This window comes from Oryzias latipes, chromosome 24, assembly GCF_002234675.1.
Source record: "Oryzias latipes chromosome 24, ASM223467v1".
Lineage (NCBI taxonomy): Eukaryota > Metazoa > Chordata > Actinopteri > Beloniformes > Adrianichthyidae > Oryzias > Oryzias latipes.
Window position 1 is genome coordinate 7869680 of NC_019882.2, and position 19269 is coordinate 7888948.

Below are 19269 nucleotides of genomic sequence, written 5' to 3' on the forward strand. Positions count from 1 at the left end.
TCCGCTCTCTGATTGGATAGAATCACTAAAAGTGCGTCGCTTCTGCTCAGAGACTAATTTCTGATTGGTTAGAGGAGATGTCAACTACAACTTTCTAATCCGTTCTGTTTTGTTGGGGCTTTTCCGACACGTGACAGAGGACTGCGCACTAGTACTTGTGTTTTATTTTGCAGTGGGGGATGGGGAAAAGCTGCAGAAATGATTACTGTGTGCCTGAAGTAAAATTATTTTTAGATTATTGTAATTAAAAAAAGAAAAAACAACAACTCAGCATTGATTACCCGAACCCTTGATTTTAACAATAATGTCGTAATGAAAAAAGCACATTGTGTTCTCAACGTCCCTGTTCTTTTCAATGTATGTTCAGAAACATCAACATTAACAACAATACACCCCTGGGTAATAGGATAGATACAAACAAAATTAAATAAAATGCTTATTTTTATTATATATCCTTAACCACAAGGGATATCATTGGTCTTCAGTCCATCTGAACTAAAATAAAATGTGTTTGATTTGACAAAAGAAAGTCTAAAGTTTTAGCTTAAATCTAAACCTCTGCCTTTTTTTGGCCTATACTTTCCATCCATCCATTTTCTTAACACACTATGTCCTTTTTGGGATCAAATGGATGCTGGAGCCTATCCCAGCTACTGCTGGGCAAAGGTGAAGAAAACCCTGGACAAGTCGCAGGGCTGTTGCAAGGACTTATCCTTATGTTAATCCCTAGACAAAACTAGTGAAGCATTTAATTTGGTAGGTTTGCTAACATTTTATCTTTTATCTGCCTGCTAACATTTTATCTTTTATCTGCCTGCTAACATTTTATATTTTATCTGCCTTGCATTACTGGACAACAACCAAGTACGGTAATCACAGACTTGGCTTGTAGGATTTTATTTGCCCAACAGTTTCAAAAATGTGGATCAAACTTTGATAAAGCTTTTCAGACACATATTTAAACTCCAATTTGCATTAAAGTTAAAAGAATTGGTATAAAATAATTTTAAATACATAAAGACCACCTCAATTAGCTATAGTGAAGAGTGATGTGAAGAATTCCCAGTTGAAATTGTCTGCTGGATTTTTGCCTGGTATAAATTTTACTTCTGCCTTTTATATTATATCCTTATTATTTAAAAGTTAATAAAAAATTTCTGATTCACAATTATGTAATGTTGGCCTTAGCTCATCAAGCCGGTGTTTTACTTCCTTTACACGTAATTTTCAAGACAGTTTTCTTGTCTGAAATGTCTGGTTAAACTTGTCTGTCCTGTCTGTTGTACTTCCTTAAAATAACATATTTTAAAAACTTTTTTAGCACCTGCTTTCATCATCCGCCTTCCATCATCATCATAGCTGTTCCAAAATAATAGTTACTCTAATGAAAAACATCTAACCATATTATGAAACACTTTTCTGAAGAAGAAAAAGATCAGGAAGCAAGTGTTTGGTTGTTCAACACATTTCCTGTATATTTTTATAAAAATGTGCTGCATAACAAGTTTAAAAATGTTTTTATGATCGCTTAAAAAAAAAGTTCTTTGCCTCTGAATTGCATTCAGCAGATCTTAAACAGGCTTGTGGTTAAATACTGCCCTCCGAAGGCTCAAGTAGCTAAATTCAGTTTCTATGCTATGGTCTTCCTCATCACATTGAACACTGTGCCTTTCTTTTAGTCACATGTCTCTTTTTATCCATTAAAATTAGCTTCTACTTTTCAAAACAGCATCACCATCCTTGACATAGGATTGCCAACTGTTTTTAACCAAGAATATTCATCTTTTAACAACAAATATGGAAAAACTCACTTGATAAAAAAGATATTAAAAATTGAACTTCAGCACGAGAAACAATGATGTGAAACATGTTGTTTATCACAGATGTGCCAAAAATAACTTGTTTAGCAAAATTTTGCTGTAAACACTATTTCACCAAACAACTGTTCATGTCTAGCTCTGCAAGAGAGAAACTCAGTCTGAAACTGAGTGACCTTAAGTACCTTCTGAAGATTTTCTCTGCAGCTTCTGAGCTTAAAAAAAGCAACAAAGAAACTTGGCAGAAACACAGAAAGTGGTCAGGAGACAAAGAAGGCGTAAACTGGGAGGGAAATGGAGATACAGTTTCAACGGGTCACTGGACATAAGCCCATCAGATTACTTGGCACATTCCTCACATATACATTTTAAAGGGTGGGTGGAAAATAACAGCTTTTCTTTGTACCTCGCCTTTACTAATACTGAAAGGCATGATGAGATAATCTCTTTTATGCATACGAATGTATATAAACCTGCTTATGTTTAATTTAAAGTGCACCTTTCACCTGGAGAAAACCAAAAAGTTAATTGTATACATCAAAGATTTGTTACATTAACTACAATTTAGGACATCCCGAGAAGAAGAATGTATCAGCATTGCTGAGAGCTATCCTTAAATGTGTGAAACAATAAATCATGGAGTCATGAGCTCTAAGCTTCTTATCTTGGTGTGGTCACTTATATTAGTGCTTTGATTGTGAAGTTATACAATTTTGAAGGTAAAAGTATTAGACTGCTTAGAGCAAAAAACTTGCCACATAAATTCACTGTTTAGTTGTTAAAGAAATGCATCAGTTTTATGACACATTTTTAATATTCATTTTGAAATGACCAATAAAGTAAAACTACAGTCTGGAAAGAACTCTCTCTTCAGGACATCAACAAAACGGGGTTGTGGAAGTTCATACAAAAAAAAAAAATTAGTCTGAGGTTTTTTTTACCCCCAAACATCCAAGAAATTCTGATCGGACTTGATAACAAGCCTGTTATTTGGGTAGAATGGACTCTGCCCCTGGATCCTTACAGCAGAAAATATTCAGCCGACAATATCTCACATTTTTCTTTCACAACATGACTTGAGTAGTCAGAAATCTTTGTGTGAAAACACTAATTGAGTATGAAAAATGTCACTCTATATAACATTTAAATTATCTGACTTGACAAAGGCGTTCCCTCAGAACTATTTAAGTGTAATTTAAGTGTAATATTTGTGTTTAAAGGTGGCAGCTGAGCTATTTTGTCATTGATGGATCAACATGGAGTATCGGAATTGGCTGACAATTCCAGAAAATACTCCAAGAGTGAAAGATTTCCACAACCAACACCAAAAGATTATAAATTGCTAAGAGTGTATAAAGTACTGTATATTCAAATAAGCAAGTGTTATAGAAACATTAGTTGAGATCTCGCAGCATCTTCCCAGTCTCTGCTGCATTTTTGCAGCTGTAAAGCCATTTGATGATCCGTGCGTTGCGTTCAATAACTGACGTGCCCTGGTTCTCTTTTTTTTCCAACTCCTTCTCCAGGAGTCCATCACTGTCACCACTGTCCCTGGAGAAGCCGTCGTCTGATGTGGATACACTGACGCTCCGAATGATGCTCATCGAGATTTCATCTGAACATGTTGAGAAGTTCTCTCTTCCCAAAGAATCGATGATGTCACTGTCCAAGCCGCAGTATTTAAAAAAGACGTCAAAGTCTGCAAAATTTGTGGAATACCGGGAACTAATGTCAGAGTGGGACCGGCTGACCCCCTTCCCAGATCTCCTTTCAGTTTGAGGAACTTCCAGAAGACCGCCAGCACATTTCTTTGTGCCAGAGTCATTGCTGCTTTCCGTGCTGTGTTCCTCCACAGCTCTATTTGACCTTTTCTCTGACTGAGAGACAAAGACACGGGAGCTGCAGTTCTCTGCTGCTCCCTGAGCCAGCAAAAGTTTTTCCTTGTTGCCTTTAGACTCACATTCCTTGCTAGCATTCTCAAGTAATGGGACATTTCCATTCACAGGACCAAGCAGGAGCTTACGAGACATCGGATGTTTGCGATTATTTGCAGGCCCTCTTAATGACTCACATTTCTGCCTGTAGATTAGAAGTGAATCTGGTCTCTTTTTGGAGCTGGACCGACGCTCTTGTCCTGGTGAGGAGTCTTGTGCAACACTGGTTGGGCTATTCCCTGTAACAAGATTCCCACCATGTTTCAATGGAAGGTTGGAAGATCCAGAGCTGCTCACAGTAAAAGGGCTGAGGTTGATCACTGGCTCCTGGCACGAGTTGACCACTTGTTGGCTCTTGACATATATGGGCTTACTTGCGGCGAGCCTCTCCACAGCACTCATGTGTCCTTTGTTGTCGCGTTCCATTTGCTTGCGAAAGTATTCAGGACCCTTTCCCAGGATTTTTGTGGCGTCACTGTTGGTCTCCATTGTGGTTTTGCGAGCATCCAGGCTTACACTTTCCACAGGAAAGCTAATCACTTGGAGTTAGGTCTTTCCAGAGTTGCTCCTGACAGATTCCATTCGAGTCTGTTCTTCGCCTGAGCACGAGTCAGGACAGGAAACTTCGCCTTGTCTGCTCAAACACCCATCAATACACCCCACCCACTCTGCGTAAGGTTGTGTTTTAACCAAACACAGGCATGTCCAAAGTACACCTGATACCATCACAGGTGAGAACTGTGAGAGTCGATACTGCTTTTTTTTGTTGAGGAGTGGAAATGTGGGGTTTTCAGAACACAATAACTGTTTGGAGAACTGGTTTTTAGCAGCTAAATCTCCTGTTTAACTGTTATCAAATTTCCAGGAAATTGGACTCATCAAAGAACAGTTTAGGTCCCCATTGTAAAAACATTGCGCAAGAAATGTTTGCCCCATCTATGCTCATCTCGGAAGTAGTGGTTACAGTGTGACACAGAGATCGCTAAGGCAAGACAAGTGTTGCACCCAAGTCATGTTTATAGGAAAATAAGCTTATTTCGGGGCACAGATTAATTTATCTACATTGCCTGAAATCTATGTTTCTCTAAGGCCAAAAATGTGAATTATTTCAGAATAAAGCAAGAAGTCTTCACTCTTTTTTCGTTTTTGAACATCCTTTCTTCCTAGAATTTTCACGATTTTTCCATAAAACACATTACATGGGTCACATGCTTTCCCCAAATTTTTCTGCATTTCTTCAAATTTCCTAAAATAATGACTGGAAGGGTGTAAAGAAAAAGAAAAAACATTTGCTTTGAAAAAAAAAGAAGCTGTGTAAAAATAATCTTAGCTTTATTGTTAACCAATGGCAAGACAAGAGTTACAAAGCCAACATTTCTATTCCTTCCCATTAACTAGTTAATGCATAACTTAGAACTTAGTTCTTTTTTTACTAATGTTAAACTTGAAGTGAACTTTTCAATATTACTGTGAAGCCTCGGCTGTGGCAAAACAGACTCTTCTGCAGGTTTTTCCGGGATAAATGATTACGTCTGTTTTCTTTTTTTCTGTTGTCAGTCTGTTTTTGCTCTCTGGTTTAATCCAAGCTCATGTTCAAGAAATTCTGATCATGTTTTTCTTATTGGACATTGACAGGTTGAGGTCATTCATTATCCAACGAATGCATCAACGTTGCCAAAGCTTAACGTTGATTAAAGAAGAAGCTTTAAAAATATAGATAAATCGACATAAAGAAGATTTTTGTCTTCAAAAAGAGCAACAATAAAAGTCTTACAACTTTTACTTTGAAGGCTTATTTCACATTTGGTGTTTTTTGTGTGTGCTAATTTCACCATCGCAACAAACCAGTTGAAATTAAACACATTTTATGCAACATCCTAAACTGAAAACTGAAGGTTTCCCATGAATATTAAAAAAAAAAATGGATACTCAGAGACAGTGCTGCCAATTCTAACACAAAGCAACATGAATGTGTTTATTTTTTATGCTTTTCATACTTATTTAATTACTTTGTTTCTTTAAAGCACATGTGTAACCTGGTTAATTTCATTTTGTTTCAGTGAAAAGGCAATGTCTGTACAGTATAAAACCTCTCCATCTGTGAATGCAGCGGGTGATAACATAAAGTGAAAAAAACAATGCACAAATCCCATTTCAAAACTCCCTGTTTTCTCCTTCCTCGTATAATTGGAAACATTTGTTCACGCAGAATCTGAAACATATGTGTACACAGAGAGGCAGAAAGATGCCAGATTACCAGGGTTACTTGCTGAAAAGGCAGAGGGCAGCACTTGAATGGATAGTATAGATGTTATTGATATAGGACCTCCCATGCTGCTGGCTCAAAAGAAATTCCCCAAAACAAGTTGTAACCCTCATCTCTGAGATTTTCTATAATCATAAGATATTGATGTTTTTTAATGCTTGTTTTAAACAAAAACACAAGGATAATCTTAAGAGACTATTTTTTTTAAAGAATTAAAGATAATTTTCATACCACATCTGCTTTTGGTGCTGATTACATTTATTCAGCTGCATGATTTCTTTTGATTGGCTTCCCTTAAATCAATTCAAACAACTCACTTGGGATTCAAGCTGCGTTGCATTTTAAGTCCTCTTGACCTCCATTACAAATCATGAGAGTCGATGGATACTTTCTGTGCCGGACATGTCACTATGATTAATGATATTTTGCAGGGATGACATAGCTTTATATAAAAAGAAAGGAAAAATACGAGACAAATGTGTGTTATTACAAACAGATAACATTTCAAGGAATTACTTTTTGATTGTCTTTTATCAGCTTCATGGCCGTATTTCTGAGATTGATGAATATTTTTCCAATTTATTACATTTTGATCTTTGCAACTGATGAAACCTGCTTTCATTAAACCATGCAAATAAGCAAAGAAAATAATAAAAGAAACATTAAATCATGGAAACTATGATTTTATTTTATTTTGCAACAACTGCATTTTTTTACTTAAATTTGAGGAATGCAAACATTTTCAAGTTATTTGTGTAGTTCCTAAACTAAATCAGATTCAAGAATCCTGAGTTGTGTTTCTTTCATGGTGTTCACATGTTTTCAATTAAAATGCAGTTTTTGCATACATCCTCTGTTAAATATCTCAGAATTAGGTTAGCATTGGATGGATTTATTGATATTTTAATAATGAAATATAATGGAAAATGTTATCTTTGGAAATTGGGTCTCCTTCAAGCTTAATTTTGACTTCAGGTTGACAACCTACTTTTTGGCCCATCATCCCCATGGGAGCTGACTGTACATGATGTTTTTTATTTATCACAAATCACATAAAATTATGGGAAACATGATAACATTTTTACTTGTGATTAAGGGGCTAATACTATTACAGGTACATTTCAGCTTTAAAATGTTTTTTTTTCTTGTTATCAACTTGTAAATATTCTAAAATAAGTCAAAAATGTCCTCTTTTTTGTCATTCTCAGCAAAGAACTGAAATATTCTAAAAAGGCTTCTTAAATAAATGAACCCTTAGCACAAAGTACTACACTAGAACGTTTTTTTGGTAAGTATTCTTGAGTATAGGGGAACCCAGTCTGCTAAAGACCATGTACATGAAGTATTAGAAGTATACTGAAGCCTTCTTCAGACTAAATTGGAAAATTTTAGGTTCACAATATGGCAGTAAACTTCAAGTATGCTGCTTCACTTTTAGCATAGACTAAGTATACTTAAAGTACACTTAAATAGATTCCTTTTGCTAAGGGAAGGAATTGTTATCTTGGGGGGAGGAAGCTGGAAGACAAGCTTTCAATGAAAAATATTGCATAACTTAAACATGTGCTTTAAAATTTGGAAAGTTGCACCTTTTAATGTTTAGCTTGACACCGTTTAATAGTTCAGGGTTTTGTTCCTTTTCATTCCCGCATCATATCCTCCAGCAGTAATGCTGGGATTGAAACAAAGTGCGGATGCCACGTTTAGCATGTCCTCTGGTTAGCCCTTGCGGACCCTGAGGTCCTCCGGTGCTGGACTTCTTGTTGTCTCTAAGGTGAGGACCAAAACTTCTGGTGAGGCCTGGTTATGCCATTACGGTTGTCTCCTGTGGAACGGCCTGCCGGAGAACCTCAGGGCCGCAGCGACTGTAGAAGTTTTTAAGAAGAGGCTCAAGACCCACCTTTTTAATTTCGCTTTTAGTTGATCTTATCTGCTTTTTTATTCCATTAGTTTGCGTACAAATTATTTTATGTATTTTATTTAATTCTATACATTTAATCTTATTCTCAATTTTCTGTTTTTATATTCATCTTATGTCTTTAATTTTAGTATCTTGATCATGATTTTAGCCCCAGTGTTTCTTGTGGGGATCTTGTCTGCCAGGTTTGCCGGCTTGGTCGGTGGTCGTTGCTGCGGTTGTCGCCCTTGTTGAGGCGGCTGGAGTTTAATGGGTGTGAATTGGACCCGGATCTGGGTGGGCACTGTGGCGATGTCCCTACGGCCTAGCTGGTTCCTGGTATGAAGAGATTCCCAAATACTGTTACCATACAGCAGAGCCAAGCCTTACATTTCTTTTAGAAGTTACTTTTATCAGTATTCATTGTGTGCGAGGTCATGGGCCGTTGGTTTTAATGGAGGAGAGTGGGAAAGGTGAAGGGTGGGTTGGGTTTTCATTGTAATATTGTGCTTTTGTTTTTGTTTTGTTTTTGTTTGAAAACGCTCTGCGCTTTTTATATAAATAAAGTTTGATTTGATTTGATTTTGGTGAATGATGAATCTGTTCTGGATGAGAAAAACTGGTTAGTATGTGGGAGCAAAGTAAACCTGACAGCATTTGCCCCTTTCCCCTAAGCCCTCTTGCTTTCAGCAGCTTTAAACTTCAAATGCGTGTTGGAAAAACACATTTCCCTCTTTAATGTGACACTGCATCATCTTGCTAATTGTGTTTTTATTGTGTCATTCATAATAATTATGGCCCTTCTCTGAGACGTGAATGAAACTGACTGCCTCAATTAAAAAATGCCATTTGGTTTGCAAATATTATTTCATCCTTCTATTTTTTATCATTTTTGGCTTAGCATTATGTAAAGTAACTTATGATTAGTAATTATGCATTCAGCTTGAATTACCTGTACTGAAAAGTCACATCACAGTCAATTAGTCAGTTTATTTAATAAGCACTTGTCTTACTGTATTCCAAAAAGCAACTGCGTTTGGTTTACAGACTTTATAAAGTCACTTTAAAACACTTATTTTCTTTCTTTTTATTCTAAATTAAGCAAATTGCGATTAAAAATAAAAGATTAAACAACTCAAACATTGATTAGATGGAAATCTAAAAAAGTAATTTTCTTTTTAGTGACTCAAATTAGGTTTTTTACATGCTAAATAAAAATAAAGGACACTTCAATTTATTTCAACTCCAAAGACATATATATTAGAATAGTATTTGTATAATAGAAAGATACAGATAACAGCACTTTGTTTTACCAACACTCAAACTAGACTTCTTGCTAGCATTATTGCCTTTTTATGGCTATTAAACTTAGATTAAAGTAAATCCTGTTAAGACTTACATTTCTCAGTTGGGATTCTCTGGATTATAATGATGCGCCTAACATAAATAAGCAAAATGTTGCAAGTCCTACTTTAACAAAGAGATTCCTACCTGCTGAAAATGATCTTTTTGGTGTTTGCAGGAAGTTTGTAGTATTTGACATACAGGGATTTAACCAACTCCCATGCATTCTTCAGGAGTGTTCGTTTCCTTGACATATGGACATATGCGCTGTTATCCACTGTTAATTGCCATTTACATTGTCGTTTTCCAGCATTTTTTAAACTTTGTAAAACGGAAATCAGTTTGATACTAAAAAGTTCAATAAAATCCACAATGAAAAATGTTTACATTTGCATAGACAAGTGATCCTGTAAAATTAGAGCTTTGATGGACTAAAAACATCCCTCCAAAAATAGCACTAATAGGAAAAACATAATTGGAGTGAAGCCAGAAATTTCACATATTGCTTAATTTAATCATTTTGGGGTGCTATATTATAAGCTTTAAAGCTTATGAAGTGTACTAACAATATAAGTGGATTAACTTATTTGTTTTGTTATTCACAAAAAAACAGATATGGTAGCTCTTCACAAATTAAAAGCAGATGTGGGAGTTCTTAAGGCTATCAGCTAGATGCTAATCACAGGAGGAAAGTTGACACGATGCTGTCACAAAACTGCAGAATTATTAGGAAAGCAATGCGTACAACGACACAAATCACTGATCATTTTGGACCAGTTAATTAGAATTTTTTTGACAGCCCTCTTCACAAATGACATGGTTTTAAAAGCTGTAGACTTTCTAAAATACACTATATATGTATTTCCAAAATTACATTATTTATTAATACAATAAGTAAGAAAATAGTTAATATTCAGACAGTGTTTGGAGAATTTCTGATGACAAACTGGCGAACTGTCCAAAAGTGTACCCCGCCTTCGCCTAAAGTAGCGGGGATAGGCTCCAGCTACCATGTGACCCTGAAAGTGAAAAAGCAGAATTTGGATGGATGGAAATTTTAAGTATGTTTCAAGCTCCATCTAATGTTGGATGTTTGGCCCTGAAAAAAAAAAAATAAAATGAATAAAAAAACTTTCCATCCTCTACTCTTAACAGTGACCTGGTTTAATACACAGCAAGTTTGAAGCCCACAGCTTCTCAAATGACCATTGGAGGCTGTTGGCAAAAGTGAGTCAAGCACGAGTCAAACTTTGTTTTTTAAATATTAGAGTGGGTGGTCACTCATCAGTGATGATGAATGAGGCTTCCTCCTGGAAAAAGATTCATATCACACTCTATGAGACACGAGTGAAAATTGTTTACTTTCTCAGATGCAGCATCTCTGGAAAACGATTTAAAGAATGAAATAAATTTGTGAAAATAATTCAAATTGCACATTTGTAAATGTCTGTCCACTTGGCAGTGAGGCAGTTCATTGGCAGACAAAGACGTTTGAATGGAGACATGCAAAAAACGGAATTTCAATCAGCCACACTTAGGGTAACCTAAAGGAATAAATCTTTTTATTTTTTTATTTTTTTTAATTTCCTCTTATCAGCTGGTGAACTTTCATTTACTAGTTTTAGGATGATAAATAATTTGAAACATGATGATGAAAGGAACAAAATGAAAGCAATATGAGTTTGAAAGTTGGCACCTAGTTTGTTGTATTTAGCAGTGCGAAGTCTTTTCCTTCAAAAAGAAATGAAACATGAGAAGAGTAGGTCTCTTTTTTCCATAAAGTATTCATCAAAATCTATCACTACGGGACAAAACAACTGCAAACATAAAATATGAACCACTGATATAAAAACAGAGCCAAATTCTGAAAGTAATCAACGTCACACATAAAATAAATATTTGAGCAGCAAATGTTTGTCTAAAAATATTCATTTATAATGGCTAGGCTATAAATCCTTTACCATAAAGTACAATGATTCCTCTGGATCTGCTCCACAACAAACAAAACTGCTACACTTATACAGCTTCCTATTTATTTAAACCTGATTCTTTAACTGAAAGGGGTCAAACTCAGCACACTGTCTTTGATAATTGCTGGGAACCAGAGTTCACATGTTGTGCAGACTTCAATAAAAGACACATAATATAGAGTGGATCAGAAGCAAAATGTAGTCTGGCAAGTCAAGTTGTTTGAATGCTAATGTTTGAATGGAAAAATCTGGACTTTTTGCTTTAAAACATGTTTCAAAAGGGTAACATTAACAAGTAATGAAGTTTAGATTCATGACTTAAAATAAATTTAGGTTTCTGACTTTTTTTGTCATGACCAGTAAAAATTAGACAAAAGTTTCCTTTGCAAAGGGTTTATTCAGTGTTATTCTGTAGCACCTACATTGGTGTTTCAGACCTTTAGCATTATTTCTTGACCACTGATAACATTTAGCCACAACGTTTCCTTTTAAATGTTTTTCTTCTATTATTGTTGCTTTCAATTTATTGTAAATTTTGATTTTTTTATGGTTTTAACTAATGTTTTAAAATGCCTTTTAGGTCAAGCACCTTCAGTTCGACAGTATGTTTGTTGATTGAAAGGACTTGACTGATTAAAGTGATTGTTAAAATTGATTGATTACAATGATTGAAGTTTATGCGAAGCAGTTTTACAAGGATCTTTCATACTCTGCTTTCTTACAAACAGTTTAAATTGTTGGCCGGTTATACACCCTGACTCAACATAAACACCTCTTATTCTTCTGATATATGGAAATGATTTAGACATTGGTTATTAAAAAGTGGCAAGATTTCAGGATCCATTTTTATGATCATTATTCAGGTTCAACTTTTTGAGAAATGGACTAAATGCTTTGGTGTTTACAGTATGGGAGATTCTCCAGGTTCCTAAAGGAATTCCTCCCTTTTAACGCCAGCTTGGATGAACGCCACATGGAATTCTGGACCAGATTAACAAAAACATAGAAAGGAGTCCAAAATTCTGGGGATGGTATAGACATTAGAACAGAATTTCTTTTACTTGGACTGATATCACTGAAGAATTGCAGAGAATGGCTGTAGTTTTTGTTTGAATGATATTGAGACTGTGGATCATATGTTCTTTAACTATGGAGTCAAAAAAAAACATTTTGGGAAGAGTTCTGCTTTTGGTTTTCTTCCAAAATTGCAATTCCAGTTCATTTAGATGCAAAAATATTTTTATTTGTATCTAATAGACCATAAAATATTGTTCTCAATGTCCTGATGTTTCAAGGAAAATTTTATATAACAAAAAAAGACCAAACCACTTTTGAATACTTTTCATAAAGACCTCTGTTTTTAATGTTAATCACTTGAAATTACTTGGTTTTGTTCAGAAATATAAACTTAATGAAAACCCCTAACAAGTATTAAACCATTTGGATAGTTTATGTCTTTTTGTTGTTTTGTTTGTTTTGTTTTGTATGTGTGTGTGCATTATGTTCATGTCTTTTCTTTTATGTTCTATATATATGTTATGTTTGGCAACGGTGATTGTTATTCGTGGTAACGTTGTTTATATAGTTACTGTTGATCGATTTATGATAACTCAATTGTTAATAAAGTTATCACTGAAAGATATCACTGAAGAGCATGATTCAGGTCCAAAAACATCATCAACACCTTGACAGCTGGAGGTAAAACTTTAACAGTTTTGCAAGGAGACGAGGTCTGTGTCTAACCTCCTACTTCCAGCTCTAATGGAAATAATCCTTTGGGATTAAATGGTGAGTATAAGTGGATAAAGATGATGTTTGCTCTGGACAGAAAGACCACAAATATTTTCCACCCAAACCTTTGACAGTATGGAGAGATGCAATGTCCCTGAGGAGATGGATAAAACACAGAGCTTCGCTGTGGCTGGAGATACTAAACTCCACCATCTGTGCTGCTTTATTCTTACTTTACTTTTTTAACCCTTGATGTGAGTTTAAAAATCAGCTTTTATTATATAGCTTTTCCTCTAAAACTCTTAATGCATCCTCCCATTAAAAACTAGTTAAAAGAACCCACAAATGCTGCCCCATTATTTTTGGGATAAAGTGGTTTTGATGCGAGTTAATGTGTTGTGTTGTGACTTATTGTGTTGTGCTGTGAGTTAATGTGTTTTGTTGTGAGTTATTGTGTTGTGTGGTGAGTTATTTTGTTGTGAGTTATTGTGTTGTGTTGTGACTTGTTGTGTTGTGCTTTGAGTTCATGTGTTTTGTTGTGAGTTATTGTGCTGTGTGGTGAGTTATTGTGTTGTGTTGGGACTTATTGTGTTGTGCTGTGAGTTAATGTTTTTTGTTGTGAGTTATTGTGTTGTGTGGTGAGTTATTGTGTTGTGAGTTATTGTGGTGTGTTGTGACTTATTGTTTTGTGCTTTGAGTTCATGTGTTTTGTTGTGAGTTATTTTGTTGTGTGGTGAGTTATTGTGTTGTGAGTTATTGTGTTGGATTGTGAGTTATTGTTTTGTGTTGGGTGTTATTGTGTTGTGACTTTAAGTGTTATGTTTTGAGTTATTATTTTGTGTTGTGAGTTATTGTTTTGTGAGTTATTGTGCTGTGAATTAATGTGTTTTGTTGTGACCATTCTGGGCCACTGTAGTTCCATGACCAGGACAGAAACTGCACTGGTTCTGGATCTGCGGTTCGACTATCGGACGGACTCTCCTCTCCAGTACTCTTTGCATAGACTTTCCCAGGGAGGCTGTGGAGCGTGGTTCGCCGGTAGTTGAAACACACCCTCCGGTCGCCCTTCTTAAAAAGGGGGACCACCACCCCGTCTGCCAGTCCAGTGGTACAGTTCCCGACTGCCACGCGATGCTGCAGAGACGTGTCAGCCATGACACTCCCACAGCATCCAGAGACTTGAGATACTCAGGGTGGACTTTGTCCTCTCCCGGAGCCTTGCCACTCAGTGACTTAAGCTCGGGTGATAGGCAGCCTCACCCCAAAGTCCTCATTCTCTGTTTCCTAAAAAGAAGGCCTGTCAGTGGGATTGAGGAGAGCCCCGGTCTCGTGAGGGGCTCCCGAACTGCTCTTTGTCTGACTCGTCACCCAGGACCTGTCCACCATGGGAGACCCTACCAGGGGTTTAAGACGCTCGTGGGATACTCGAACTCTCAAACTCCCCCACCACGTTAAGGTGGCGGTTCACGGAGGAGAAAGAAAAGCTATTTGTTTTCATTTAACTTAAAACATTTAAAGTAATGATAAATGGGTCATTTTTTTTGTTTATTTTTTACATCTTCCAACTTTAGAACCAAATTGTTCCAAAATCTTAATTAATACCCTCATGTTTTTCTGTATTTTATAGTGTTGAAAAAGTTGAACTTCACCAGATGTTTCCCATTTACACAATTCACTTTAACCAAATAAAACTTCAAATTAACTTAAAATATAAGAAGTGTCTGATCTCAACTTTTCAAGATCCCAACAAAACACCTCAGTGTTGGTTAAGGTGCTAAACAAAACATTATCTTCAAACACATCATTGTTTGGCCTCTCTGTTAAATTGAATCTACACACTTTTTATTTTTCCAAAACATTTGGTTTGCTTTGCAAAATCCTATAAATGTCAGTATTGTATTTCTTTCACAACTTGGGGATGGGAGACTGGGATTTGGAAATTTAGGAGTCTGTCTGTACATCTGCAACCTATCAAACCCACTACACTACTTTTTTCATCTTTAGTCAGATTTTAAAGCCCAACACCTTCCTACATTCCTCGCAGAGCTGAAAAACTGTAGACTGACTTCTCTTTGCAACTAGCTGCCATTTAGTAAGTCTTTGCATTTTTGCAGTGGTCTCTTTAATGTGGCTCAGAGGTTCTACAGAGGAACTTATCCAGCCTTTCAGTCAACCAACATGCTTTAAAAAGAATAATTTTCTCAGTTTTTGCATTTTACTGTAAAATTTACAATTATTTTTCAAATAAAGTTTAAAGTTGATATAAAGAAATGGGTAAAACTTTTCTTTTTCTTTTACAAATAAAATTATTTTTTTATGTATGTCAAACTGACATGTTTGAAATGCATTCTGAAAACCCACAGCCTCTTTAAAGCTTACGTGATCCCTTCAGAGTGCTTGCAATATCTGCCAATTACTTCTAATAAATCATATTCCTAATTACTGGCTAAACTGAGCCTAAATACACCAGGGACAATAAGTTACTTGTTTACAGGAAGCAAACGGAGTCAAACTCTTTTTGATCTGACAGTACAGTGTTTTTCTTTCTTTTTTTGCTTTTTATTTAATTGTGTCACTGTTCAATAAAAACTGTAAATCTGTCTATAATTACTCCCCAGCAGGCATGTTTTAACAGCGACTGCCTACACCGATCTGTCCTGGTGATTTACAAGTATACAGTTGTTTCTATGTGAGCCAGTGCATTTTATAAAATGTTTTTTTTTACATTTTCTTTCTCGTTTAGACTGAACAATTTCCCCACATAATCCTCAATGTGGGAGGAAGCAGATTCATTTAAAATTCGCCCAAATGGGCTTCATATTGAGATGACTATTCTTGTAAATATTGGGCTATACAAATAAAATTGAATTGAATTAAATTGAATTGAACCCCAAATGGCTAACAGAAGGGCGAACAGTCCCAAAAAAAACTGACTAAAGAGCAAAGAAACTGAAGGATTTGATTTGTTATTTCTTATCACTAATATTTCCAGACTTTGTTTGTTTTGTTCTGCAGCATGTTCATATATTGTATAATTTTGACAGAATATATTTTTATGAAGAGCAGAATATTATACATTATTTAAGGTTGAACTTTAAAATGAAATTAATTAATATGCATGTCTGTTTATAATGCATATTTGTGTTCAAAAAGTTAAGTTTTAAAGGTTAAAATTTTTTAAAAGTTTAGCTTTATTGTGTCCAATAAATGTTTGTTTTGTTAGGCCCAAAACCTAAAGCGTGTTTTGGATTTAGGCCCCATGTGCAACTGTGAGACCCAGTCTTGGGCCCCCTTGTTGCCCCATATTTAGGCAGTAGCGCGAAGGGTCTTCATCTTTTGACACATCCCTTCAGAGGGTTTCCATAGAAAATCAGCTTTAACCGATTTGCACAGGTGTTTAGGAATGTTTATGCCAGATGCCTTTCCTGACATAATCCTGTATTTTATCAGGTCTAAGGACTGGCACAGGGAGACCCAGTCTTGGGCTCCCTTGCGGCAATACAGTTAGGCAGTATAGCGCAAAGGCTCTTGCCCAAGGGTTTTGAGCTTTACAAATGAAGAGGCTGTATAAAATTTTAATTGCGCCTTTTTACTATGGATTCTCGAACATAGAAAGATTATACTAATTTTATGTTTTATTATATTTTTTTCTCAATGTGTATTCTAAAACACAGGAATATCCTGCCAATTTGATGTTTTGGGGAAAAAAACAGTAACTAACACAAATAAAAAAATAGTTCTAACCTACCATAACTAATTTTCTATTTGATTTTTTTTTAATGAACAATATAAGGAATTTATATTGTCCAGTGTCCTACCATTTTTTTCTAAGCTAAAAAAACCCTCTAAATACTAACCTTAACTCTATCCCTAACCCTAATCTTAATCCTACTGAAATTGCTAATCTTTTAACCCATTGTTGCTAAAACTGTCCTTCTTCCGCGCGCATAAGGTGATGGCGCGTGTACCACTTGTGCCAGAGACGTCAGGTACTTGTCCATGGCAGGAGTTCGAACCCTTTGAAAAGGATCCTTTCTATCCCCCAAAAGTGGGAGGGGAGTTCTGTCTTGCAGTGTCTCTTTTGTGAGAGAAGTCTGCTTTGTGCCAAAACGACAAAGGGGATTGCCATAAGTGTCGCAATAATCTTCCTTCATGTATGGCCTGACAAAACCTGTCTTTTTCTCCCTCGTGTCAACCACTTCTTGCTCCCTTTGAAACCTCACTTTGTCCTTGGTTTCCTGAAGTCTCTCTGCTCCTGTCTTATTTATTTGTGTGTTACCAGACGTACGTTTCGTCCATTGATTATAAAAATCAAAGGTTTCAAACGGTGGTGGGCATGCCTCCAGTTTCTGTTTGATCTCTGGATTCACACCACGACGACCAAGTCTGTTGTAATCAAGGTCGCGATAATCTGGCATCAAGAGCTCAGCCGTACATTTTCTTGTTTTTTCGGCCAGAGCTGTCTTTGTGTCTTTTTGTCTTTCTTTTTCCTTGATGTCAAGCTTTTCAGGGTGGAATTTCTGTAAAGGCAGTTGCTGAAGCTCTTTTTCAGATGCCCCTTTAGGTTTGATTGGGGGTAATTTTGTATATCTGCCACGACATGGAAGTTGGTTTCCATAGCTGTCACAATACTCCTGCCGCGGGTAAGGAAGTTTGGGTTTTAATCGCATTTCCTTGAGCTTCAAATCTGCAGCTGCCTTTCTTTCTTCTTTTCTCTTTTGCTCCGCTTTGTTAACTTTATCCATCCAGACCCTGAATTCTTCATTGAATTGCTCTGCTTTGGTCTTTGTTATTCGACCTTTGAACTTCATTTCTTCATCCATCATTTTGCGTCTCATCTCACGGTTGCGCCGTTTTTCCTCGTCAGTGAGACTCTCTTGATGGCAGACTTTCTTCAAAATCTGTTCGAGTTCCTTCTTAGCATGAAGCTCTTCATCAGATAGCTCTACCTTCCATTCCAATTCTTCAGCGACTCCTCGTTTTATGATGGGAGGTAGAGGTTTGCCACAACGTTTCAAACTATTGCCTTCGACGTCGCAAATTTGTGTCTCCAAATTTAAGTCTGTGCTTTTTTTGCTTTCTTTTTGTGAAAGACGAGCACGGACATCTGCTACCTTCTCCCTTTTGGCCCCTCCTTTTTGTTTCTTTTGTTTGCGAGAGTGCTGTTTTTCTTTAATGTCATCGATACTCTCTTGATGACGCACTTTCTTTAAAGCCTGATGAAGTTCCTTCTCAGTCTTAAGCTCTTCATCAGTAAGCTTTTCATCCCAATTTAATTCTGCCGCCATTCCTAGCTTTTTTATGGGGGGAGGTGGAGCTTTACCGCGACGCGTTAATATAGCGCCACAGACGCTGTGGTATTCTGACTTTTTTATGGGTTTTGTTTCTTTTTGTGACAGAGAAGCTGGATCATTTGCTACCTTCTCCCTTTTGGCCTCTTCTTTTTGTTTCTGTAGCTTGCGAGAGTGCTGTTTTTCTTTAATGTCATCGAGTCTCTCTTGATGACGCACTTTCTTCAGAGCCTGCTGAAGTTCCTTCTCAGTCTGAAGCTCTTCATCAGTAGGCTCTTCATCCCAATATATTTCTTCAGCTACTCCTCGCTTTTTTATGAGGAGAGGCAGAGTTTTGCCACGGCGTTTTAAGACATTGCCATCGATGTCGCGCATTTGTGACGCCGTTATTATGTCCAGGGTTTTTCTGCCTTCTTCTTGTAAAAGAAGAGCTTGATGATCCACCTTCTTTCTTTTGACCACTACCTTTTTTTTCTTTTGTTCATGGTAGTGCTTCTTTTCCTTAAGATCATCAAGTTTCTTTTGATGGCTGATTTTCTTCAAAGCCTCATGTTGATCCCTTTCAGCATGGAAGTCTTTTTCTTCTTCCAGCTTTCTCTGGCGCTCGAGAACCTTCTTTTTCTTTGGTTCTTCCATTTTTTTCTTTTGCGTCCACAATATCACTTCATCATTGTCTGTTACAATGCTGTTTTCAGAGAAATAATATCGCGGTGCCGCAACTATTGGGTTTCTGCACGCCATCTCTTTGTATCTCTCAGATGCCTCTCTAACTCCCTTAAACGAAGGACAAGGACGATTAGAGGGTGTATATATTAACTTTTTGGACAACTGTAAGAATGTCAAATGATGTCATATGTTGTCAAATTATGCCACAGTAACATTTAATATTATCAAATGACATCATTTGAAGCCATTGCAGCAACCCTGCAATGGGGACAGAGTGACGTCATATGACGAACTTAACTGATGCGTTGACCACACCCTCTCATTGCGCATCGCACTGACGTCATCATCCTCTC

General features: G+C 36.5%; 1 protein-coding gene across 1 annotated transcript; it reads right to left on the bottom strand.

Moving 5' to 3' along the window:
• Positions 1-1854: 1854 nt before the first annotated feature.
• fam110c (family with sequence similarity 110 member C) lies at positions 1855-4578 on the bottom strand. The gene has a single exon (XM_011491613.3). It carries the CDS (start codon positions 4238-4240, stop codon positions 3212-3214), a length of 1029 nt encoding a protein of 342 aa, XP_011489915.1. The 5' UTR covers positions 4241-4578; the 3' UTR covers positions 1855-3211.
• Positions 4579-19269: the final 14691 nt, after the last annotated feature.

Coding starts and splice junctions, on each gene's coding strand:
- fam110c (XM_011491613.3), bottom strand. CDS start 4,240: ATGGAGACCAACAGTGACGCCACAAAAATCCTGGGAAAGGGTCCTGAA.